General features: G+C 57.9%; 1 protein-coding gene across 1 annotated transcript in view; it reads right to left on the bottom strand.

Moving 5' to 3' along the window:
• GRID2IP (Grid2 interacting protein) overlaps positions 1-23,708 on the bottom strand; it is a 32,676-nt gene that overhangs the window by 3,047 nt on the left and 5,921 nt on the right. The window contains exons 2-19 of the mRNA XM_075165569.1: positions 21,380-21,634; positions 19,748-19,833; positions 19,254-19,323; positions 17,850-17,944; positions 16,239-16,422; positions 13,326-13,480; positions 12,998-13,013; positions 12,744-12,754; positions 11,240-11,341; positions 8,696-8,793; positions 8,103-8,220; positions 7,382-7,707; positions 6,729-7,142; positions 5,354-5,441; positions 3,925-4,002; positions 2,995-3,191; positions 2,299-2,454; positions 222-308 (exon numbers count right to left, since the gene is read on the bottom strand). Of these exons, the coding sequence (XP_075021670.1) occupies positions 222-308; positions 2,299-2,454; positions 2,995-3,191; positions 3,925-4,002; positions 5,354-5,441; positions 6,729-7,142; positions 7,382-7,707; positions 8,103-8,220; positions 8,696-8,793; positions 11,240-11,341; positions 12,744-12,754; positions 12,998-13,013; positions 13,326-13,480; positions 16,239-16,422; positions 17,850-17,944; positions 19,254-19,323; positions 19,748-19,833; positions 21,380-21,634 (2,536 nt within the window). The remainder of the gene's footprint in view (positions 1-221; positions 309-2,298; positions 2,455-2,994; positions 3,192-3,924; positions 4,003-5,353; positions 5,442-6,728; positions 7,143-7,381; positions 7,708-8,102; positions 8,221-8,695; positions 8,794-11,239; positions 11,342-12,743; positions 12,755-12,997; positions 13,014-13,325; positions 13,481-16,238; positions 16,423-17,849; positions 17,945-19,253; positions 19,324-19,747; positions 19,834-21,379; positions 21,635-23,708) is intronic.

The raw sequence follows: 23,708 nt of genomic DNA, 5'->3' as shown, positions 1-23,708 counted from the left end.
CACCTGAGTGCAGGTCTCAGGCCCCAGCACACTGAAGGACCAGACCACCGTTAGGGCCCCCCTGGAGTCAGCCCTGTGCAGCGATCCCTGCCCTCCCACCGGTCCCCCCTCTGGCAGCCGCTGCACCCAGGAGCCTTGCAGGAGGACAGGCACGATAAACTGGCACTTGGAGCTCCTGGCATTGGTGCCTCCTGCACGGGAACAAGCATGCTTCGTCTTACCTCGGTGAGAAAGTTGATTTTAAAGCCTGTTGTTTTGCTGGTCTTGGGCTGCCCGTTGTTCAGATAGTTTCCCATCGCCAGCACAAACTGCAAAGAGAAACCTCAGTGAATGACTGGCCAGTGACCCCCAGCACTTATATCGTCCCATCTCCCATCTCCTTTTGTACCCGCTTTTGGGTCACAGAGACCTACCAACGATGTGGCAGGAGCAGAGGTAAAAAGCCTCCCTCTGTCTACGGGACGGTGGGAAAACACTCTTTTTAGTGCCAGGTCACTTCTGCTAAGGGGCCCCATACATGTGCTCATAGAGCATCGTTAATAAAACCTTATCAGTTCATTCAGTGGGTTAGATTAGGTGCATGAATGCATGTTAAAGGCAGAATTTCCACTGGTTCTGTACACACTGCTCATCCTATCACCCATACAGCACACTGGGAGAAGGAGGGTTGCTGATGCGCCCATTGGCATGGCAGCCCCAAGGGATGGGGCCGTGGGTCGGTGCCATAGGCTGTTCTCTTCTCCATGCTGCTCCCGTATGAAGCCTGCACTGAACCCTCAACAGCAAAGCCCACGCTTCAACTACAAGAACTTGTCCTCATCCACCACCTCTCCTGTGCCTTCAGCAGGGGCTAGAAAACACACCCCATTTGTCATCTGCAGACCCAAACTTCCAAAGCCCTTATAAGAGCTCACATTTAGATGCTTCCCCATGTGGTTTACATGAATGCTGCTCAGGAGTCCCCTTCCCTCTCCTGCAGCCCTCCAGAAGGTCTGTGCTGCCAGAGAGCTGCAGGGAGCCCACGGCACCAGTAACACCAGCTTGGCTCCTTTGCCACTTCCAGACTGACGATGCAGGTGCCCAAGCTTTGTTAACATTTAAGGGGGAACTTTGTCTTGTGTTAAAGCCTCAGGCTTTGGGCATGCACAGTTTGGTGTTGCCTTTTTATTTCTCAGTCGTTTTTCCTTGCAGGACCGGGGCTAAGTCTGGAGGTCCACTCTGAGGTCTCCTGCCTGCAGGACCAGGATTCTCCTGCTGACTGGCCAGTGCCTAAGCTCTCCCCTTCCCAAAGCCTTTTCTAGCTATTATCTGCAGATCTTTGAGGGGAATATTTTAAAGGGAGAGTAGTGATCCAGCAGAGACAGCTTTCCCCTCCAGAATGCTCCGATTCCTTGTGCTGCGACTTTGCAGCCTTGGAGGCAGAGCAGGACCCCAGACTGGGCTCACCGGCGTCCTGACATCCCTCCTGGGGCCTGGCAAGGAGCGGGTCCTCAGGACTGCCTGGATTTCAGCCTGGGAGTCTCTGAATTTCTGTTCACCACCCGTTAATGTGCAACCAGCCATTGCCCCCCAAGGACTTAACCAGGTGTTGTGGGGTTACTGGCCAGGAGCCATTAAGGAGATTTATCTCCCATCTGGAAATGCTTTCTGTCACATCATGTCCTCATTTATCCCACCTGCTTTTTTTAAAAGTAAACCTGAATGAATTAACATTAATTTGGGGCAGCTCATCTCAGTAGGGTCAAAGAGCAGCTGCAGTGGGATTCCTTCTCTCCTGCAAGTGCAGTGCCCCTCTGCCAGGCACAGCCCATCCCCGGGACCCCGAAGGCACCTCCTCAGAGGGACGGGCAGCGGCAGGGCTGGCACAAGCCCTTGCTCGTGCACAGCGACCAGCCTGCAGCGCTACCTGCATGTGGACACTGACTGCTCGGCCAAACCCCACATTCTCCAGCCCCATCGCAGCCCAAGGACAACCTCGGTGGGCTCTGCTGTGTTACTGGGTGGGTTTCTGGCCCCTGCAGCCCTGCTGCATGCTGCGGGTGGGTGCATGGCTGTCTGCGACCTGCCCTCCCGCATCCTCCCGAGGCCAGGATCCCCACAAGCCAATGCCAGCGGGAGCTGCCAGGGATGGAGCCCGGCCGAGCGGGACCCGGAGGGGCCCAGGGCAGAGCCGTGGGGCTGGAGTTGCGCGCTGCCTGCGCTGCCTGCGCTGCCTGCGCTGCCTGCGCTGCCTGCGGGTGCTCCCGTGGACGCTGGGGGCCCCCGGCGGCTGTTAGCAGAAGGAAGGACTGTTCTGACCTCCAAGATCTTAGCCAGCTTCTTGCTGCTTTTCAGCTCCAGAGAGGCCTTGCAGATGCACTCGTAGCTAGCTTTGATCTCCTCTGTCTTCTCCTGCAGAGTGGTCTTAAAATGTAGGCTGCGCAGACGGATCTTGTATTCTGGTACTGACAACATCTGAGAGGAGAAGAAGGAGAAAATGACTACTATCACCATTAGCCGTAATCCCTCCTATATGGTGTTTTTCCTGGCATATTTCCCTGTACATGAAAGCAGTACGACTTGCTTAGCGCAGGCAACACACAGAGCAGCTGGGACGGCTGCTGTAGCTCGCAGAGCACGGCCTGTTTGCTGCCGCAGGAGAAGAAGGTTTCAGGCCAATATCCACTTTGTGACTTTGTCAACAGAAAGTAATTCAGAGTTGGGCAAAGTCACTCTTACCATGGAGTAAACATCGTGGTATGCTTCGGCTGTAAAGCAGCCACCGTGGGAGCGGCCAGACACCTCAGACACCAGCCTGAGCATCGCTCGCCAGCAGTCCCTGCGACCCCTGCCACCCGCTCTTCCCATCCCACAGCACGCATGAGCAGACCAGCATCCTGCTGACCGCTTCCTCTCTGCTGTGTTTTTCTGCCCTCCAGCTCGCAGCGGGACATCCCAGGGACACTGCACATGCAGACCTCCTTGCTCCCGGAGCACGTCCCTGCCCGCAGGTACCTGCAGCACAAACTGGTCAGGCTCGCTCAGCTTGCCGGGGTTCTCCTTGTAGCTCTGGAAGCGCTGGACTTCCTCCCCATCCGGGGCGTACAGCAAGAGCTGCTTGATGTGGGAAGGCTCCAGGCGGTCCGTCTCCATCGTCATCAGGATCTGGCGCAGCTCGATGTGCGAGAGCTTGAGGTGGGCTATCAGGATGGCTGGGGGAAGGGAGGAGTGTCACTTGGGAGGGGAGGAGGACCGGACCCCGGGGGCTGGCTGCGCTGGGACAGACTGCCTGGCCAGGAGGGGAAGGTCAATCTCTCCACGGTGTGAGAGTGCTGTGGACTTCTCCATGTGCCTGCGCTGGCGCAGGGTCAGCCCTGGGGAGAGGAAGAGCTTTCTGCTCCCCAAGGCCCTGCAGAGGCTGCGCGGGGGCCCCGAGGAGTCACTCTGGTCCTGCAGACCCCCCCAGGGTATTGCATCATCGTGCATGTACAACGCATCAGGCTGGGCTGCACTGGAAACCACCCCCAGCGCCTCCTCCTCTCCCACGTCCCCTGTGGCCAGGAGCCCAGGGGCTCGCAGGGTCCCACCAAGCCCTCCCACCCTCCTTCCTACCAGAAGCACGTCCTGGAAAAGCAGCACTGACCCTTGCCTGGCGGGCGGCCGTGCAAGCTCTTGCTCTTCCCCTCTCCCTCCCCAGGCCCATGAGTCACATCCCATCTCCATCCTTTCTTGTAAAGCCGCCTTCTTCCCCCTGGCCGGGGCTGAGCCCAACCCAGAGGGCCTCTGGGCTGCAGGAACAGCCCAGACCAGCAGAGCTGTGCTGGGATTGTGCTCATGGGATTGTGCTCATGAAGCCTCCCTCCTTTTACCTTTCCAGTTCTCTATATCCCCGGTCCCATGTCTGGGCCTGTTTTGGGGGGTACGTTCACCGTGATGTTTACTTACATGTGTTGTAGGCCTTTTTGTGGGACAAAATTTCAACCACGTCTTTCTTTTTAAAGTTTTCAGGCATGAGAGTTGGCTCTGGAAGAGAAACTGAAAGATTTAATCATAGGTAAGGACAGGCTCAGCCAGCTCCAGCAGGAAGAAAATTGTCCTGAAAACAGTGAAACCATGAATGAAAGAGGAGAACTGATGCTTTGCACACAGCAATGGCTCTGGGAATCCTTGAATTCTGCGATTCAAAGATCTCCTCAATGGAGGACTCAGTTGGAGCTGAAAAAGGTAAAACGAGAGGTGAAACACACAGAAAATCCCAGACTGCCCGGAAACATCCCCAAAAAGATACCTCCTGAGAAGAATCCCATTTCATCCCACTTCCGCTGCCAGTCCCATCAGTATCTGCCCGCTGTAGCTCAGCTCTGCCCGCACGGCCATCGTGCACCGTGTCCCTTGCAGGAGAGCTCAGACATCCCACTGGCATTTTACTTTTCCCAGGGTAAACCAGGCAGCCGCGCTGCCCCACGCCTCCTTCGGGCGGGAGCGCACCACTGTCACCCCACGCCCCGAATGCCTCCCGCTGCCCAGGGCGGCCACCCCCTCCACCGCCGCCGGGTACCCCCACCCTGGACCCGCTTTCTGGGGTTGCAGCGCCCAGAAACCCCGGTGGGTGGGAGATGCCGGCTGGTGGGTCTGCAGGAGACCCCCATTCAAGAGCACCGGGAGGGCTGCGCTGGCAGGTAGCTATGGACCCCATATGTAGGTTTTGCGGGGAACTAACTTCTTATATATGTAAAAAGAAAAGCGTTGCTTGTAACGGTCTCTATGGAGAGAGAAATGTTTTCACGGCTTTTTCAGGGCTGAGTTCTCAAAGCAACAAAGCTGCAATCCTGATTTGCGGCCGCTACTGCTGCTGCAGCACGACCGGTGTCCGTGCATGCCCACGGCCCCGCTGGCTGTCACAGACCGTGACAAGCAGAGGCTGTGCACAAATCGCTATAATACGTGGTGCAGGTTTGAGCTTCTGTTGTGTTGCAAGCCAGGCCCCTCGCGGCACTGGAGAGCGGTGCTGGCACACCGGCGTTCCCCGCGGCATGGGGATGGCCGGGCAGGCGCTATGAGAGCCGGGAAGCAGCACTGAGCGCAGTGGGGAGCGAAACCCTCCAGCGGAGTTTCACTGCCCCGATCGACTGGAATGCGGAGAGAAAACAGATAATGGCAGCGAAGAAAATTAAGGGAGATAGTGAAACAAACTCCACCTTAATGATCTGCTGTGCCACCAGCCACAAAATCCTGAGTATGAATGAATTCTGTGCCACGGGTGATGCTAGGACCAGGCATTGCCTTGCTGCCCAGTGAGCCCCAGTTTCTCCCAGCACCCCAGCCTCTGGGTACCACCCAGAACCAGGATCTGCTCTGGGGCTCAGGTACTTACTTGTAGGCTTCTGCGTCCCGAAGTGCAGCTCCAGGTCGAGGTATTTGACCATATCGCTCAGCTTGTCATAATCCGAGTCTTCCCCGAGCTGCAGGAGGAGGAAGAGTCAGGAGCCGTGCTGGCGCAGGGGACAACCCGACACTGCCCGCCTGCGCTGGGCCACCTTCCCTCCACCCCACGCTAAGCTCTGCGTCCCCTTGAGGAAACCAGGACAGGTTGATGGCACTGTCCTGTAACCGGAGACTCAGCCATCATGAACCCTGCACAGAAGCAGAGCCTGGTGAGCCGTTCACCTCTGTGGAGGCAGTTTCTACACAAGTCGCTAAGCCCATCTGGTGGGACCTGTTCTCATTGCAGAAGAAAGGAAGAAACCCAGAGGTTCACCCCATCAGCATTTCCTCCCACCCTGCAGCTGGCGGCACTGCCCCGCGGATTCATTTATCTTCTGACACAGCTGGAATCCTACAGAGCACTACAGCTCTTCACCTGCTACTTGGGCACGTTGCTTTACTGAAGGACAAAGTGGGAATTCCAGAAACTTGGGGAATTTTTTGCATACAAAAAAATCACTGGGAAGAAGCATCTTGTTCTCCAGAGTGCCGGGGAGAGCGACCTGCAGGATTTCAAGTGCTTGCTGTGAGGTGGGTGCCTGTGGGACTGGAAGATGAGCCGACAGCTCCCCTCTAGCTGCTCAGGGCATGAAGAATATGGCACATCTGAACCATGAGAGACACAGAGGCTGGAAGTTAAACTCCGGGGAGACCAGCTTCTCCCTACAGGGACTCGAATCCACCTCCAGAGCTCTGCATCACTTCAAGTCCATGATGCCAAAGGATTATCACATCTAGTCTCACTCCTCGCCTCTGCTTTCCCCCTCCGGTGTCCTCCCCTGCCTCGGCGCTCTCCCCATCACTCTGCTTTCAACCGTCCTCACGGATTCCGACTGATAAAACCTCCTACAGCTGCAGAACATGTCTGAAGGCAGCTCCTGCCTATGTCAACCCACAGAGAACAGGAAAGCAAGCGCTCCCCAGGACGCTGCAGTCAAAACCAGCATTTCAGATGCTTTCCAGAGCCTCTTCTCATCCTGGCAGTTTTGGTCCAAACAATTAAAAGGATGAAAAGAAATATAAGACGTTCTGTAACATGGCATCTTCAGAGTTCATTCCTCTGGCCAAGGTATTGAACGTGTGGCCCAGCAAGAGGTTAGGACGCGATGCTCCAGCGAGGGGACAGCCTGGGGGGGCTCTGGGCAGGGAGGAGGGCATTGCCCGTGGATGCTCCCACCCACCTGCACAGCCTTGGCACAGGCAACCGCTCCCCAGACCGCGGTTTGGACCCTCGCCCCCGCCCCGCTCCCCGCGCCCGGCCGTACCTGCCCCCAGATGGTCCCTTCCGAGTTCTCCACCTGCTCCCACCGCAGCCTCTTGACGCTCATGTGGTTGGACTCGCTCCTGCGGTGCAGCAGCCCCCGGTGCAGGGGGGGCGCGCAGGGCACTGGGGGGGGCGGCGGCGGGGGCGGCGGGGGCGGGATGGGGTGCAGGTGGCTGACAAGGGATTTTGGGGCAGGCGACGTACTGGCCTTCATGGCCTCTACCTTGGTGGGGATGGTCTGGGGGTCGTGGAACTGCAGGGGGGGCGGTGGCGGGGGGGGGCTGAGCGGCGGAGGGGGGATGTGGTCCGAGAGCGTGGAGTAGGTCAGGGAGCTGCCCTCGTCGCTGCTGCTGATGTACTCGCTGCTGCTGACGTCATTGGTGACGTAGCTGCCCTGGTCATCGTGGAAACTCATCTGGGTGAGGGAGAGAGGAGAGGCTGAAGGTGGCACCTTATCCTCCACCCACCCAGCCCTTGGGGGTGTCCTGTCCCCCCCCCCGTGCAGCCCTCGCCCCCCTCCGCCACCCGCAGAGCCCCAGGACATGTCCCCAGAGGCTCTGCACCCATCCCGCTGTGGTGCAGGCTGCACGATGGGTGCTCCATGACCAGGACAGACAAAGACCGTGCACCAAGCCACCCCTGCGCCACGCTCACCTCCTCGTAGTCATTCTCAGGGGTGAGGAAATCATCCACAATGGTGACCCGGTGTCCCAGCTGCTCACTGAGGGCGTCCAGGAATCGGTCGGTGTCGCGGCTGCGCGGGGGCCTGGAGAAGGTGAAGAGCTTCTTTCGTCGTGACAGAGGGCTGAGCGAGTAGTCCCGGTGCTTGGGGGACGGGGCTGGGCTGCTGTCGAGGCTGACATAGGGGTTGGACTCGGTGCTGCTCGGGGAAGCCACGCTGCTGTGCAGGCGGTAGTAGCACTGCTGGGAGGCCAGAGGGTCGCTCGGCCACGAAATCGCCATCCCCGGCTTGCGAGCACCTGCGGGACAGAGCGCTGTCGAGGGGGGTCCTGCACCAGGCACTCCCCAGAGCCCCCCACCATGGCTGCCACGAGCCCCAGCACCGCGCTGAATGTGATGCGAGATGACGGTGCAGCCTGCGGGGAGGAGAGCTCCCCCGGGCAGCGCCCTGCGCTGCACAGCAGTGTGCTGGGGTCCCGCGGGATTTGCCATCCCACCCGCTCCGTTGTGCTCCCGCAGATGCAGCTTTGCAGGAGCCATCGCTGGGCTCACACGTGGCACTGTCACTGCTTCGTTAGAAAATGGCACCGAGAGAAAGATGTCTTCTCCTCCACCTGCCTGGCCAGCACCATCCACCATCGCCTGAGACCCCCCCGAAGCTGCCTCTTTCACGCCGTGGGAAGTGGGACGCTACCTGCAGCGTGTGCCAGCTCTGGGGCAGGAGGTGATGCTCGGTGCAGGGCAGCGTTACCCATCTTGCCAGCAAAGCTGCCGATCAGGCGGTTTTCTAATTCTGCGTAGACAGCTGACATCTGAAAAAAAGGGCAAAGAGCTTCTGTCGATGCCCGAATCGAGACGGGGCTTGTGGAGCCCCCAGAGACCTGCGATGTCCTGGGGACACGACAGCCACCACGGACCCGCCAGCCCCCAGTCTCTTGCTCTTTAAAGGAGTGCTTCACCCCAACCCAAGGCTACTCTGCCTTTTCTGACGCTCCCCCAGAGCCTCTCACTCACAGGGCTGCAGGAAGATGCTGAGAGACACCAGCCTTATTAAAGCTGACTAATTGCCTGGGAGGTGATCTCAGAGGTGAGCTCCGAGGCAGGGATGTTGTCAGCCACCGGCAGGATTTACATGCAGACACATCCATCCCCCGTTCCCTTTTTTCTGCTTTCCTGAGTTAATATGAAAGGACTCAAGTTGTCAACCCCCCCTGTGAATGCAACAGTCCTGCACACGTGGGCAAAGTGCTTCCCAAAACGCCTCCCCCCAGCCCCGCCAGGTCGCACCATTTTGGGGTTGGGCGTCTCCGGGAGGGATGTGCCGTCACCAGCCTGTCTCTCTCCAGGGATCAGGCGAACCGGGACCTCCACGGTGTCGCTCTGGCCTGCCGGGGAAGGAAGAGACAAACCAGTCAGGAGCCCCTCCTTCTGCCTGTGCCCCCGGGGCTCCCCACGGTCCCATCAAGGTCCCCCCCATCTCCTGCTGGGACCCCGAGCCATCCTCCCTGCCCAGGCATGCAGAGAAGCACCGGGAGCTCCCAAGGGACCCATGCAGGGCAGCCAGCAGCCCCATGCGTGGGCTGGGTGTGAAACAGGGAACGTCTTGCTGCGGGCTTCCTTCTGCAGCAGAAGTCACCCGGCAGTGAAGCATGATGCGTGCTAGAAAACAAGCACAGACAAAATCCGCCTGTGCCTTGCCCTTTACCTCTCCATTCTCTGTAAAATGAGGATATTATTTATCTCTCAGTCTACCCAACTGGTAGATTTGGAAGCTGCCTATAAATCCGCAGCACCGCTCGGGTGGTCAGTGTGTTCCTCACTAGTGCTGCACACAGCGGGACAGAGCCGCGCGGGGGGCTTCCACGCAGCATTTCAGGGGCAGAGACGTTATCCAGGGCACACGCGGGAGTCTGCACCACGTCGAGAACTCTTCAGGTATCAAGATGCCGCAGTGCCATGGGTGTTTCTTTTTTCTTGGCTTCTTTTCCTTCAGTCTTCCTGGTAGGGGTTGGACACCAGGACAGTCAGGGTCACCACACGTGGCACTTGAGGTCGCAGTTTCCAAAATCTGGTCCTTTCGGTCGCAGATGCCCAGGCAGCGCCGGGCGCCCCAGCAGCATCCCCTGAGATGGGGCTCTGCGGGGGACATGAGGAGGGTGGGGGGGAGGGAGGGAGGTCTGGACCCCTGCGAAGGCACAAGGGAGCTCGCTTGGAGTGACGTTGGTTTGACGAGCTCCCAATGAAACTGTTTTTCCAGTCACATCCATGGAGAGCTTCTGTTCAGAGGTTAATGGCTGCAGCAGTATAAGCTCTGAGAGACTTGTCCAGACCCCCGATTTATCTCCAAGGGTGTGTGAAGGGCTGCCAGGAGGAAGCACTCCGCAGTCCCTGCCTTTCCCGAGCTGCTGGAGGGCAGGTCGAAGGGATTCACGGTCCCTTCAGCCACAATATTTCCACCCAGCAGTGAGGGCCAGGCTGAGTACTGGGGTGGGCAGGCAGAGCTCCGGAGAGCCGAGCGGAGCAGCTCCGCTCACACCAGCACCAACCCGTGTGCCCAGAGCCCAGCGTTTAATGGCAACAAAGAAAGAAGAGCTCAGGACGGACACAGCTGGCGGGAATGAGAAAGGGCTCTGGAGTGGGGCTTTCATTGGGACCAGGAGGTGCAGCCCCCCCACCCCGATCACCTCCCTCTCCAGAACTGAGGATCATTGTCTGCTTTTTATAAAGAAATCGTTTGTGCAGGTGAGCTAGGAGCAGCCGGGGCAGGATGCACCCCAGAGCCTGCTCAGGCTTGGGTAAGGTTGGCACGACAGCTCGCGGGCCGCTCTGCTCTTTCCACGGGGCAGCTGAGGACAAGGCTGCTCCCCGCAGCTGGCGAGCATCTGCCCGGGCGAGCGGCTTCCCTCCGGCGGACACAGCTGTCGGCCACTCTCCGTGCTGTCATCACGGCCAGAAATGCTCCTCGGAGGCAGGTTAGAGGATCTTCCCTGGGGAAATGTCTCGGAGTTGACCGCTCCAGCAGCAGCCCTCCCCGACAGCTGAGGAGCGCTGCGGTCCCGGTGAGGGGTGCCGGGAGGAAGGCGTGCAGCCGGAGCGCCGGCAGAGCGGGGCTGGTCGCGGTGGGGAGGTTGTGGTGGGGAGGTCGTGGGCAGAAGCCGTAAGCACAGGTCGAGTGCCCTTCACAATCAGCTAAGAGTGATGGAGGAATAGGCAGGATGCCTTGTCCTGCCATCTGGGAGAGGAGGGCAAAGACCCGAAGGACTGAAAACACCACGAGCAACCTGGGGTGCTGCTGGGGGAGAGGGTTAGAGACCCACGGGCTGTGGGAGGCCCTGCAGCCACACCAGGGGGACGGGATTTCCAGAGGAATGGGGAGATATGGGGCTCCTCTCTGAAAAGAGGGAGGGTTTGTGCCATGAGTGCAGTTCATCAGGAGTCTCAAAGAGGCACTGAACCATGATCTTCTTCCTCCATGGAATCCACATGGATTCCACAAATGCTGTTTTCCCTGTGAATTTGATGGTGTCCAAGAAAGTTCACAGGGAAGCTAGAAACTGTGCTCCCCAGAACGGAGGGCTCAGACCAGCAGCATCAGTTCACATCTGAGCGATGGAAGGGATTGGAAACAATGCTCAGCCTCAGCCCAAGTGGCCTCTTATGGGAACTGCTTATTTGAACTCTTTCTGAAAACATGGGTTTCCAGTCAAAGCCTCCGTGCTGGCTCTGTGCTGACCCCCATCTTCTCCCGCTGTTCACGCTCAGGCACAGCCACCGGGACGCAGGTTCCTCCTCCCTGCAGAGGGAACCGCTCCGCAGCCCCCAGTCACTCACCTGCTGCCCCCCCTTCCTCGGGGCGGGGGGTTCGGAGGCTTCCCCGGCACAAGGAGGCCCCTCGAATGGAGCTGCGGTAGCGATCCTCTGCTTCTGGCTCAGCTGCAGCAGAAAACACCCTTTGTAAGGCACGGCCGGTGCGTGCCGGACCCTGCAGCTCCCCCATTCCTCCTCGCCATGACACGGGGCTCCCCCAGGCCTGTGGGACTCGCAGCCACCCTCGAGCCCTGCACTCGACCATGGCCCCATGCACAGCCTTGCTGGCCCTGCAGCTGCCCGTCCCCGGGTGGCCGCTCACCCCGTCCTCACGCTGGCCCCGGGGAGCGGGGCGGGTTACAAACGCTGCTGCCAGCACAGCGCAGGGGGGTGGGTGTCCAACGGTGGGACATGCAATTGCTTTTTCCAGCAAGATTGGCATCCACCAGCTTATGGTGCACATGAAACTCCAGCCTCGAGCTAGGCTGCTCCAGAGGGACCCAGCTAATTCCTTCCTGCCCTCAAGGGACAAGATGGGAGTGGGGGCCAGCACCGAAAGGCTGCCTGGAAGAACCACATTGTCGAATGGATTGGTCCATGTGCAGTTCAGTGCGACAGCTCAGAGAGGCTCAGACTTACAGCAGGATGAAGACACCGGAGCATCAGTCTCCGTGGTATCCGACGGACCAATGCTCGGCCAGCCCAATACACCCAAACATCAGAGATCGCCACTGAGTTTGGAAGAAGCCCAGATGAAGGACTAACCCAAATTCAGAGATCTCTGGCCATCGTGCTTCCACGCATGGACACACACATCGTGCACCAGAACCACCAGAACTTCACATGGTCAGAGATTGCCCCTTTCATCTGAGAAGCTGAAAGGAGCCAGGGACCAGCCTGCAAACCGGGGACAACAGTCTGAAACAGCCTGGTCCTGGGAGATTTACTCCCATGCTTTCCTCCTCTGCCAGTGGCTGGGGATACCTGCTTTGTATTCCTGAAATATAGCTGCAAACTGCAAATATATCGGTTTCCCCTTGACGTCTTCTAAAGTTCTTCGGAATACACAATACTTTAAGTAGGTTGGGCCATGATTCTGCACACACAAAAGCAGTGGTAATTGAAAGTGCAAATTAGGTGAGCAAATACCCAACAGTTTTCCATGCGCAGCAGGGAGTATTTGCACCAGGACTTTGAGCTGTTTCTCCCTGCGAGGGGAAAGGCTGTGCTAAAATAACTGTGTTCCTCCAAAAATCTCTCTTCAAGCAACGCCTCTTTTTACCTACATTGACTCTAAAATAAACACATCCACACAATGTAAATAGCTTAGAATAGAAGAATTTGAAAGCAATTAAGAAGCCCAAATCTGAAGATTAAGACATTTCACTCCAAATTTGCCCTCGTTTTTCTGCTGTCTGACTGCAAAGCCCATAACCCTCAGCAAACCACAGCTGGGTTTTGTGTTGCCACAGCCCCAGGTGATGGCGAGGGGAGAGGGGGACCGGGGAGGAGGAGAATCGCTGACTGCCTTCCAGGTCTCTTTGGGAGAGCAGTGCTCCCGGGCAGACGCGGCACTGCCGGCAGAGCCACGCTCCCCACCTCCTCTAACCACGGATACCTGCGTACGTCGGACTGCTGGAGACATCCCGAGGGATGCCGCCGTCATCGCTTATTTTGCCTCTCTGATCAGAACACTGCCCCTAAACCAGCTATTTCCCTTTGGGACTTCCTAACCTCTAACGACCCGAGCAGCCTTCAAAAGCCTTTGCTCGCAGAGACAACATCTCAGGTGCCATCTCTCCTCTCAATGCAGTTTCCTTCCAAAACTACACGGCTCCGTGGTGCAGAAACGGTAACCTCCCGCCTGACATCAACCTCATCGGTAACAGGAGCTGGAAGCTCTTCTGCGCTGCTCTACATCCCACGCAGCCGCCGCCTCCGTGCAGGCAGCATGTGGGCAGGAGCCAGGCAAGGCAGAGCTGCAGCCGCTGCCCCCGGCAGAGCTGGCTGCTCCCTCGCTGCCCCAGCTCCCAGCACGATGCACCAAGGTCCCTGGGGACCTGGTGGGACACGGTGTGTCCGTGCTGGAGCGCAGGAGCTTTCCTCTCACCTGCCAAGGACTTGTAACCAAGAAACCTGGCAATCTTTTGCTGGCAGTGCTCCTGCTCTTCATACGTCAGCAGCTGGTAGATAAACTGCCAAATGACTTGCTTGGCCGGTGTGTCCAGCAACGGGTACACATCCACAATGAGAGTGTCAATATTCCTGCAAAATCGGAAAGAGAGGGCTGGGCAGCGAGCGCATCCCTACGCACAGCCCCACCACCCCGCTCCCCTGGGCTCCGGCGCTTCCCAGCCTGCCTCCACCCGGGTCTCAGCTGCCGGGCTTGCCTCTGAGCCTTCGGCACAAACAGATTATTTCAGAGCAGAGGTGCCAGGCTGCGAGCAAGAGACCGAGCCCTTTGGGAAGTGGAGTTGTGCAGCTGGTGCTAACGGGGAAAGCAAACTCCCGGGGACCGGCAGCACCTGACAGCCAGGTATAAAACCTGGTTCGTGAGTCAGCCAGGGTGGCTGGGTGGAGGAGCACCAGCAAGCAGAGAGATACCCTGGAAAGACCTGAATTTTGGCCAGCAGCAGGTAAGCAGGCTCAGGTAGGGATGCATTGGAGGGGGCAGCTGGGCTGGCAGCCTCGCTGGGCTGAAGGCTCGGTCTCCGGTTGGCTCTGTGGTGTGTAGAGATGGTGAAGGCTGTTGAGAATAGCAGGGCTGAGCACCTGATTCAGTGAGGAGGATAAAGCAGCCTGGGGGAGGAGGGCTGTCCTGGGTCAGAGAGCTAAATCAGGCTGCTTTTCTACTGAGAAACTGAGGCAGAGATGATGGGTTAAAGCTCATTGCAACTATGGCATCCTTAAAGTAGAAGTAACAGTAAGAACTTCTTATAAAGAGCTGGAAGGAGATTGCATACGTAGGAATAAATCTGTTGTCTTGATGTTAATCGCACGGACCATCAGTGCCTTCCAAGGGGCAGGGACCAGGCATGCAGGGGAGAGCAGAAGGGTGAAGAGGCTCAGGTGCTGCAAGGACTTCATTAACGCAGTGTCTTGGGGGTCCTCGGAGGCCAGCAGGGATGGGAAGCGGTAGGAGCCGTCTAGAGCCTGCCAGAAGTCACCTGCTAAGTTTCTCCCTAGTTTTGGGCTAACTTGCCTTTTCTGTGGAGCTGGACGCAGCTCGTGGCTGTCAGAAGCCTATTTCCCATTCAGAAAAGTTGAAGTACTGTGGAGGAGCTGCCGAGGCAGGTGGCGGCTCTGCCCTGCGCAGGCACTGCTCCTCCCGGCTGGTGGCCAGGGCCAGCTGGCTCGTCATCTGCAAACTGGCTGGGGGACCAAAGCCCAGAACAGGGGTGTCCTGACTCCGTCTCCTGTGTTTGCTGCTGGGAAATGCTGGTATCCGCATGCTGCGGTGGCAAGCAACAGAAACTTAATGTTTGGGAATTTCCCTCCTTGTTGGAGCAGTTAGAGGTCACAGCTGGCTTGGCTGGGACAGGCACGCAATTAGGTCATGAATTATTGTTAAATGGAGCAGTGGCCTCTGTGTCGAGCCATCTGGGGCAGCTACGGGCAAAACGAGGTGGCTGGAGGAGAGGATGGGCACGCCTGTGCCCCCGCTGAGCCTTGCTCCCCGCCGTGGGCAGCAGCGACAGCCCCCAGTAAAGCACTGCTGGAAGACCAAGCAAGGTGGGCAGCCCTGCGCTGGGAGGGGAACCGGGGGACTTGGTTCATGGTACTTGGGTTCCCACCCTGGTGCCACTGAGCAAGAGCAAGTACCCCGCTAGGATCGGGTCTGCGTTTCCCAGTTGCAGAGCCTGCAGACTGGATCTGCTCCCACGGCCGCTGCTCCTCGGGCTGAAATGCCCAACTGGGGAATCCCGTAGAAGCAGTGCAGTCTCAGGAGAGCACAAAGCAATGATTTCTGCTTTACTGGGGCAGCGTTAGTGATCACGGGCCCTCAGGAAGGTTCAGCTGGTGCCGGGGGGTTTATGCAGCTGAACCTCCCCCAGCACCTGCGGGTCCAGAGGCAGCCCAGCCTCCCCGCGGGCAGGGGATGCCGCGGGGTGCTGCAGCCCTCAGCCTGAGCCGTGGTGCGCAGGGGCAGTGCCATGGCGTTGTACTTGGTAGTTTCTATTCTCTCTTGCCATGGGTAACCTAAATACTGAGGGCTTTGCTGCATTTCCTTGTCAAACAGAGGATTCCAATCCTCTGATCCTTCGATCTATACAGCAGACTGCTGCACCACAGGGTGGGAGCCTGCCCGGCTCTGGCCGGTGCATCCGCACCCCGTATGGGACCCGGGCTCCCGAGGAGCAGCCGGGCAGCCTGGCTCGGTCGGCTCAGCAGCTGCGGGAAGAGGCAGCAAGCGTCTCCCAGCGCCCGGAGGGATGGCTTCTTCACCATGGTGCGGAAAGGTTAAAGATCAAGGGCAGAAAACAAGGTCACTGCTGAGAGCCTCGAGTCTACCAGGGGATCGGTTTCGACCCTTGCAGCAGGGCAGGGAGGATGTGCTCCACTGCAGGACGAGGGCTCTGCCAGCCACAGCCGTTCCCGCGCTGCCGCCGAGGGAGGGCTGCAGCCAGGACGCTGAGAAGAGCGAGAAGACAAGGATGAAATGTGGCGAGATTTACTGAAAGAGGGAAAGAGGATCTGTGGCCATCGGGGTTGGCTAGACAGCAAGAGAGCCCGTGCCACTGGGCACCGAGGTCGTTTTATGAGGTATTAAGGGGTGACCGAATTAACCTCAAAAGCTAATGGGTCTGCCCTGTCCTCGGGCAGGACACCTGGTGAGAGATGGGCTGGTGCCCTGCGGACGTGCACAGGGAAATACACAGCTGGGAAAACCAGAGAACACGATCAGAGCAGAGCTCAGTGCTGACAGCCGAGGTCTGCCTTCTGCCTGGAGACCGACTCTGACATGGGCATGGCTACCAGGCCGGGTACCAGCACTAGCGGGACGGAGCTGCTAACAAGTTACCGATGTTGGAAGAAGCCTTCCAGCGCTTTGCAGATGGTATAGCGCTCGGGTGGAGTCAGCAGGTGCTCCAGCTGCTGGTTGAAGGTCCTTCCTTGAATCTTGATGCTAGAGGGGAGTATCTCTGCAACCCACTGCAGGGAGGTGAGGGCGGAGGAGGTGCTCGGGGAGTCAGCAGAGTCAGAGTCTGCAGGGCGCAGGTAGAAAGAAAAAAGAATATTCGACAGACAAAGGGTCTTAACCATGGGTTAAAAGGCTTGTCCCAAAACCAAGGGTCAATCCTGGGGAGAGCCGGGGCAGCTGCACCTGCACACAATGGGTGCTCCACAGAAATACAAATCCTGGTGTGCTGATGCAGACACTGTTACCCCAGCAAAAACAGATTTCAGTCACTGGAAGGCAGCATGGTGACAAGGTGAAATGGCTCATCTGGAGCTGTGACTGCCCCTGCCTTCCTCCCATGCTCTGGACCAGCTGCTCTGGAGCTCACGGCTGTTCCAGTAGGTCCATGGACCTGCTGGAGGTGAGCAGGGGTGTTTTGATTGGGATCTAGCTCTTCAACCACGCTGCTTCTGCACTTCCTGTAAATGCATGCAGATGATATTCCTTCTCTAGCTCTCTAAAGCCTCTGCTCAAGTTTCGGAGCACTTTGTGATAATCATTGACTTCAAAAGCAGCATCAGTCAAGGGTTACCTGTGAGTGAACTGAGGCATTTGCTTTGCCACACTCATTTGCACTGGTGCCTGTGCCACAGCCTGGCCGCCTCTGCAGTGAGCAATAAGCATGGCTGGGAGAGGGACCCAGCCACGTCTGTGGGATGCATTTACCCACGTAGGAATATGGCCAAGGCAGTGGGAGCAAAAAAATTCCATCTTTTCTTGGTTTCTTTTGGGGGGAGTTTGAGTGCCACTGGCTCCGCACTGCGAAGTAGTGAGGTGCTCTGTTTTGTTTCTAGGGCACATGCAAACGAGTTGGTAACACCAGGCTCCTAACGTGAAGCTCAGGAGAGTCCACTGCTACTCTGGAGGGAAGAGCCAGTCCCTAATTCCTGGGTCTAGGCTTTGCAGAGCAGCACCCTGATAACGCACTGACCCTCCTGTCTTCACACAGCTTTGGGAACGCAGCTGCGGTCCTGCCCCTCCGCTGAAATCGTGCTGACAACCACCCACATTGCCCCAGATACCCTCATCTCCTGCTGACTCGCTCACCAGCAGCAAGCTAAATTATTCATAACAGCAGCAGTTATTCTGAACAGCACAGTCCATGCACAACCGTGGGATTTGCACAGCGACCATGGATGCACAGGGTTGGATTACTTCTGTCAAGTACACAGCACAGACTGCATGTGAAGGACACTGGCAAGGGCTGTCAAGGGCGATCATACAGTAGGATGAACCCTTCTGGAGAGCAGCCAAGCCTGAGATCAAGCCTGATCCCAGAAAGCGAGCAGCCGCGTGCCCCGGCGAGAGGAGCAGCCCTCCAGGCAGCGCGGAGCAGCGTTAGGCTCCAGGCAGCGCATTAAACCTGCTGAGCCTGCGGGAGGTATTGGGCAATTCCCTCCTGCGCCGGGAATTCGGCAGCTTGCGTCGGCCCTCTCCTGCCCGCACTCTTACCGTTGGAGAAGTTGACGATCCCCTCTTCCACCACCAAGGTGGGCATCGCCCCGCTGCCCTGCAGCATCGACACCACCTTGTCATGGGAGCAGTTCCTGCGGGGCACAGGAGAGCCCGGGTCAGAGCTGCTGCCCGCGCAGGCAGCACTGCGGGCAGCAGCTCGTGGGAGAGCAGCGGTGAAATGGAGTTTGCAGCTGGCTTCGTTTATCTTGCAAAAAGCCTCACCTTGCTGCTCAGAGCCAGGCAGTGTTGGGCCCCGCTGCAGTTGCCCTGGACTCTCAATCTTTGCTTGGCTTTATCTGTGCGGCTCAGAAAAGAGCCTCCCCACGGGAGAGCGTGATTTACCCCGTGACTGGGCTCTCCGCTGTACCTGCAGCGAGGAATAACCGCAGGGCATGCCTGCGAGCACCCTGCGGAGCTGTTACGGCAAACAAAGCCAGCGTTACTTTAAGCTACATGCGGACCCGGAAGATGAACTTTCCATTTAAATGATACAGTGCTGCGGGTCTCTCCTTGCCTGTCCTAATTCTGCATGAAAAGAAAATGCAAGGTGGATGTAAAATGCATTTTTGTAGGCAAAAAAAAAAAAAATCTTGGAGTGTCCTTGGAGAAGGGTACGGGCAGGCCTGGGACAGCGCCTGCCAAAACACGGGCTCAGAGGACAATCTTCAACTCTGTCTCCTCTATTTTCTGGCAATGCTGCATCAGCCAACAGTTGCTGGATCAGCTGAAATGTGAGAACCTGAGCACTGACAGAAGCAGCATCAGATGTTTAACCTTTAAATATTCATCACTTATCGTGTAGCCTCTTCTAACCCTTCGCTCCTGCTTTTTGTGCAGAAAGACCAACCCAAGGAAATATGGGCTGCTGCCACTGTGCCGGCAAGGTGCACACTCAGCTCTGGTTTGACTGCTTTTGCTGTGTGCAAATAATATATAGAAGAATTAACTTCTAGGTGGAAGTGCAATTGCCGATGTGGTTTTAAACTTATGATCCCATGCTGGGAGTGATTCGTGGGCTGTCTGGTGCTCTGCTCCTTTCAAAAGCAGAACCCCAGGTGTTTAACTCATACAACTTAACTCACAGTGGCTCAAATCAGGGTCTGTGGGTGGGTTGCAGTCAGGACGCCAGTTATATATAGTGTGTCATGCATTATACATGGCTATTTGCACAGAGAAGTCAAAGGAGGAGCAGGGATGGAGCCGAAATACTACTCTTGGAGCCAGTTTTTGTAAAATATTAAAGGAGATGTCTATGTGGGGCAAAACCCCTTGTGCACCTCAGTAGACAGCTCTCCAGATGACCAGCTCTCGTCTCTTTTGCCCAAGAGTGAACAAATGTGTGCTTGGCCACCTACCACCCCGCAGGACCCCTTGGCACGGGTCTTCTAAAGAGCCTCTTACCTCATGTCCAGACCGTTGAGGAATAGGATCCGGTCTCCAGCTTTGAGAGCAGCCTTCTCAGCCGGGCTCCCTAAATGCGCAGGGAACGAGAGGGGCTTTAGCTGGCGGGCCCCTGCTTACAGGGAAGGGGTCCCAGCTCTCCAGCCGCTCTGTGCCCAGGGCAGGGTATCGGCTGCAGCTGCATTAACTAGTTGGGGGGGCTGGAGCTGTTCACCAGGCACAGTGATGCCAACACCCAGCTTGCGTTGGACACGCAGGTGTGATTTCAGGCTGTTCACGGAACACAGACATTTTCCACCTTTCAAAACAGGGAGTGCATAAAGCCAAACTAAATTGTACCAAAGATGCTAGTTATTCAACTCAGGGAACTCCATCGCTGAGCCTCGTAAAAGTCCCTTTTGCTATTTTCTAGCAAACAGCGGGCACTTAAAATTTCAAGTTCAGGCCAGAGATAAATAAGTGTCTTTGAATCTTGTGGCTGGAGGTTTTCTTACCTGGCAGAACAGACTCGATCCACACCGGGGCATGGCCACGTAGCGTGAAACCAAAGCTTCTGTTGCCTTTATAAACTCGCACAGTTCTGCAGGTGAAAAAAGCAAATGTGCAATCAGAGCCCAATATTTGGTTCTTGTTTCCTTTCCCAGCCCCGTGAGCCCGGCTGCCTCCTGAGTGCCCAAGCCCCCGACGCTCCCTGTGTCCCCGCAAGGTCCCCTTTGAAACTGAAGTGTCTTTCAAACGGGAGCCCCCGAAACGCGCCCTGCCCACAGGGAGAGGGGATGGAGGGAAGGTGTGCGCGGGTTGGTGGCCCTGGACAGCCACGGTGCAGCTGCCTGTCCTGCCAGCACCGCCAGCCTCTCCTGCCTGCAGCCTGCCCGTGCCGGGGAGCAGAGGGAGCCCACGGCGCTGGGCCAGCACAGGGTGCTGGGGTGGGGAGTGGTCCGGGGGGTGCTAGAAATGGCCCAGACAAAACCTCGGGGAGAGCTTGGGGGATCCACATGCTCTGGAGGCAGGAAGAGATGCTGCTGGTTTAGGGGCAGAGCCCCTGAGCGTGGCCTCTTGCTCTGCATTAATTACCAAATTCATAAAACCACCCTCCAGTCCTTCAAATCCAACGTGTTTTTAAAGTGGAACATGGGATATAGCTTATATATTACATAGAATAAGAGAGCCAATGTGTTTTAGGAGGCAAAGATCTCGTAGGCTGATGAGAGAGAAATTAAATTCAGCTAGGAAATTCTGGAAGGAGCATTAGGAAACCTCCCTGCTGGGAGGCTGATGGGAGCTGGGAGCTGTTCCCTGCAGGGAGCTGGGGGAAGGCAGCATCACCGGGATCAATTACAACCAGAAAGGCCGTTGTAGGGACCGATCCTACACTGGCAGGGAGGGAGACTGTGCTGGAACTAGATTTTGGATAAGTCACACCAGAAATTACCCTGGTGGGAAGGTGTGCTGCAGCCGAACAGCCTGCAGATACCAGCTGGAGGCAGGGGAATAGCTCGGGACGTGCCCGTGACAGCGCAGTCCCTCCCGGGGGATTCCTCGGCTCTGCTGGCGGGCCAAATCCTGCTCTCTTGTTCGTGAGATGGGGCTGGGAACAGGGCAGGAGCCACCGCCAGCGCGGCAGGGCTCCTGGGCCCTCCGGGGCTGCTGAGGCCTGGCCACATGGGCAGCGGGAAATGGGTTAATCCCTGGGCACCAGGGATCCTCCGTCCTGCCTCCCACGGCCTGGCAGGAGATACCCCCGGGGCAGGGCAGGGCGATGCGGCCTGCTCTGTGCCCAGGGACCCTGCACCCTGCCGGCACAGCCAGGCACCCTGCAGCCCACCTAGCACAAGAGCCGACATCCCCCTGCAGCCGCCAGTGCCGTCCCAGCCAGCCCTGCAACAGCGAGGGGGCAGAAGGGGTGGCCCGGAGCTGGGACAAGGGGTGCAAACGTGCCCAGCCTTCGAGAGAGAGAGGTCGTTGTTCATCCTCATCCCAGGAGGATTTCACCCACTCTGCACACCGAAGACATCGCCTTTCCCCATGCCTTCCCCCCTTTCCCTGGCATCCCTCCCCCATGCTGCCGTCCACGCCAAATCAGACGCTGCCGCCGTGAACTCGAGGGCGTCCAGGAGAGGTGTTACCTGCGGGCGGCCCCCGAGGCCACATTGCTGGTGATGAGCGAAGTGGTTTTCCGCAGGCTCTTGCTGACCTCCTCGTGGCTGCGGGGCACGGAGCTGGCGCGGGTGGAGACGAGGAGCCGCTCCTGGTGGTCCTCGCTCCGGCTGCGCCGCAGCCGATTGCTGTGCTGCTCGCTCTTGGAGCGGCAGAGCTTGCTGATCAGGCTCTGCGACACCACCTCATCAAACCGCTGCCGGTGCTTCTTGGGGATGAAAATCCTGGAAAAATGAGACAAGGGAGGGGAGTGAGGAGCGGGGCTGGAGCAGCTGTGGCCCAGAGCTCTGGATCCAGCCACACCTGGGAAAGGAAAGGTCAGAGCAGCCCCAGCCCCTCGTGTGCTCTCGGCCTCAATCCTCCCCGGAGCTGCAAATGCCAGGGCCGGGGACGCCAGGGACACCGGTTGCATCTTCTGCCCCGTCCCACGCATGGCTCCATTGGGGCAAGGAGGTCGGACCCCTCCACAGTGCAGTGCTCGCAGAGACTGATTCAAACAGCTGGGTTCCTCCTTGTGCACCCCATCCCGGACCGGTCCGGTACGACAAGGTTCAGCTCGAGTCCCAGATTAATTGCTTCCCCCCATGCTGACAGCCAGGGAGCCGGCCGGGCAGGGGAGGACCCTTGCCCCCGCGGTGCCCATCCCATTGCAACCCCACTCCTTGCTGCGTGGTACCCACGGCCAGGGGTCCCAACGTGCAAATGCCCCCTGTGTTGCCAGTGCCAAACCGCCTCCTCCAGACCCGCTTCTTCCCCAGCACATTTCCCCCAAAATATTGCTCCCCATCTCCTGCCCCAGCCCCTCTGCTGGGAGTCCTGGACTCCACTCTCCTGGGCTCCAGCCTCGGATTCTGCCACCCCCCAGCTCCCACCACGGCCAGGCAGGAGCTTCGCGCCCCTTGGGAGATGCTGGTGCTGCGGGGACGAGGACGGGCACGGTGACGCTGCAGGCAAGGGGACACACTGGGAACTTGCTCCGTTTCAGGTCACCTCCCCTCTGCCTGGTAGGAGCTGCTCTGCCAGCAGCCAAGTGGCCTTTGTGCCCGCTGCAAGGGCCCCCGGGACCCCCGGGGGATGCACAGCAAGCGCAGAGCGGGATCCCAGGAGGGAGCGAGGAGGGTGCGTCTGCACCGCTCCCCGGCCGGGGGTTGACCCCTGTAACATGGGGAAATACTTTTCCTTTTCCTTCTGCCATCGCAACAGCGAGACGCTGACGCCCCGCTCACCCACTCCTACCCTCCCATTTGCACGTTTAGGGGCTTCTGGAGGAGCTGTTATCCCTGTGTGTTTCTATAGCAACAACTCCTGCACCCGTACCGGGCTGCCTGTCGCAGCTGCATTTGCTCGTTAGACAATACCGGCTTGTGAGGTTCATTAGTGCTCTTCACCTCGTGGCGCATGAGAACGCGCTCCCTACATCAGCACACCCCGGCACTCGCGGCAGCGGAGGGATGCCAGCGTCGCTTCCAAAGCGCCCGGGGAGCACATCTCCGAGTTAGCGGGGCCAAACTCGCAGCTGGCCTCGGAGGACCCGGAGCAACCTGCTCCGAGGGGCTGCACCTTCCTGCTGCCAGCGTGACATGGCTGTGACGATGGCGGCTGCTAATGAAGCGCAGCCGGAGAGGCTGGGGCTGGCGGGGGGCTCCCATGGATCTCCCCCATCCCTCGGGCAACTTCACCAAAGGAACCCAAAAGCCTGGGTGAAGCCAGAGGAGAAGGAGGGGGAGGCTTCAAATCCCAAATCTACTGCGACCAGGACATCTCTATTTCCCCCCAACAAAAGGCAGAAAAAACAAGAGCTGATGCTCACGCTGAGTAGGAGCAGACAGATCGCAAGCCGTCCCGAGGCTGACATATGCTCATGCAAAGCATTTGGTGATAATTTAAAATAAGTAACACGTTGGTACAATTCACAGTCAATTTGTGATTAAGCAGCAACTAGAAAAGAGTGAAATCATGCTAATAAATAGTTCACCCAGCTGTGAAGGCAGGCTGCCGCAGCCCCGTGGCAGGGGAGGACACGGCACAACGGCAGCGAGTCCCAGCAGGACCCCACGCCTCTGCCCTGGGAAAAGTCCGGGTTCCTTGCAGGCAAAACCAGCACGCTCCCATTTAAGTTGGCCAAATTAAATTGGCCCCGCTCGTTCTAGCAGGGCTGTCCCACTTTGCACTGAGTGCTACTTCGCCTGCGGGCTGACAAACACCGGGGTTGAGGAGCAAAGTACGGCTAGCTCAATAACCAGGCACAAGGACATGCTTTAAGGGTTTCACCATTAATTGACTCAGAAGTAAAACGGT

Source organism: Calonectris borealis, chromosome 16 (genome assembly GCF_964195595.1).
Source record: "Calonectris borealis chromosome 16, bCalBor7.hap1.2, whole genome shotgun sequence".
Classification (NCBI taxonomy): Eukaryota; Metazoa; Chordata; class Aves; order Procellariiformes; family Procellariidae; genus Calonectris; species Calonectris borealis.
Note: the sequence above shows the minus strand (reverse complement) of the source record. Positions and strands in the feature narration are given on the sequence as shown.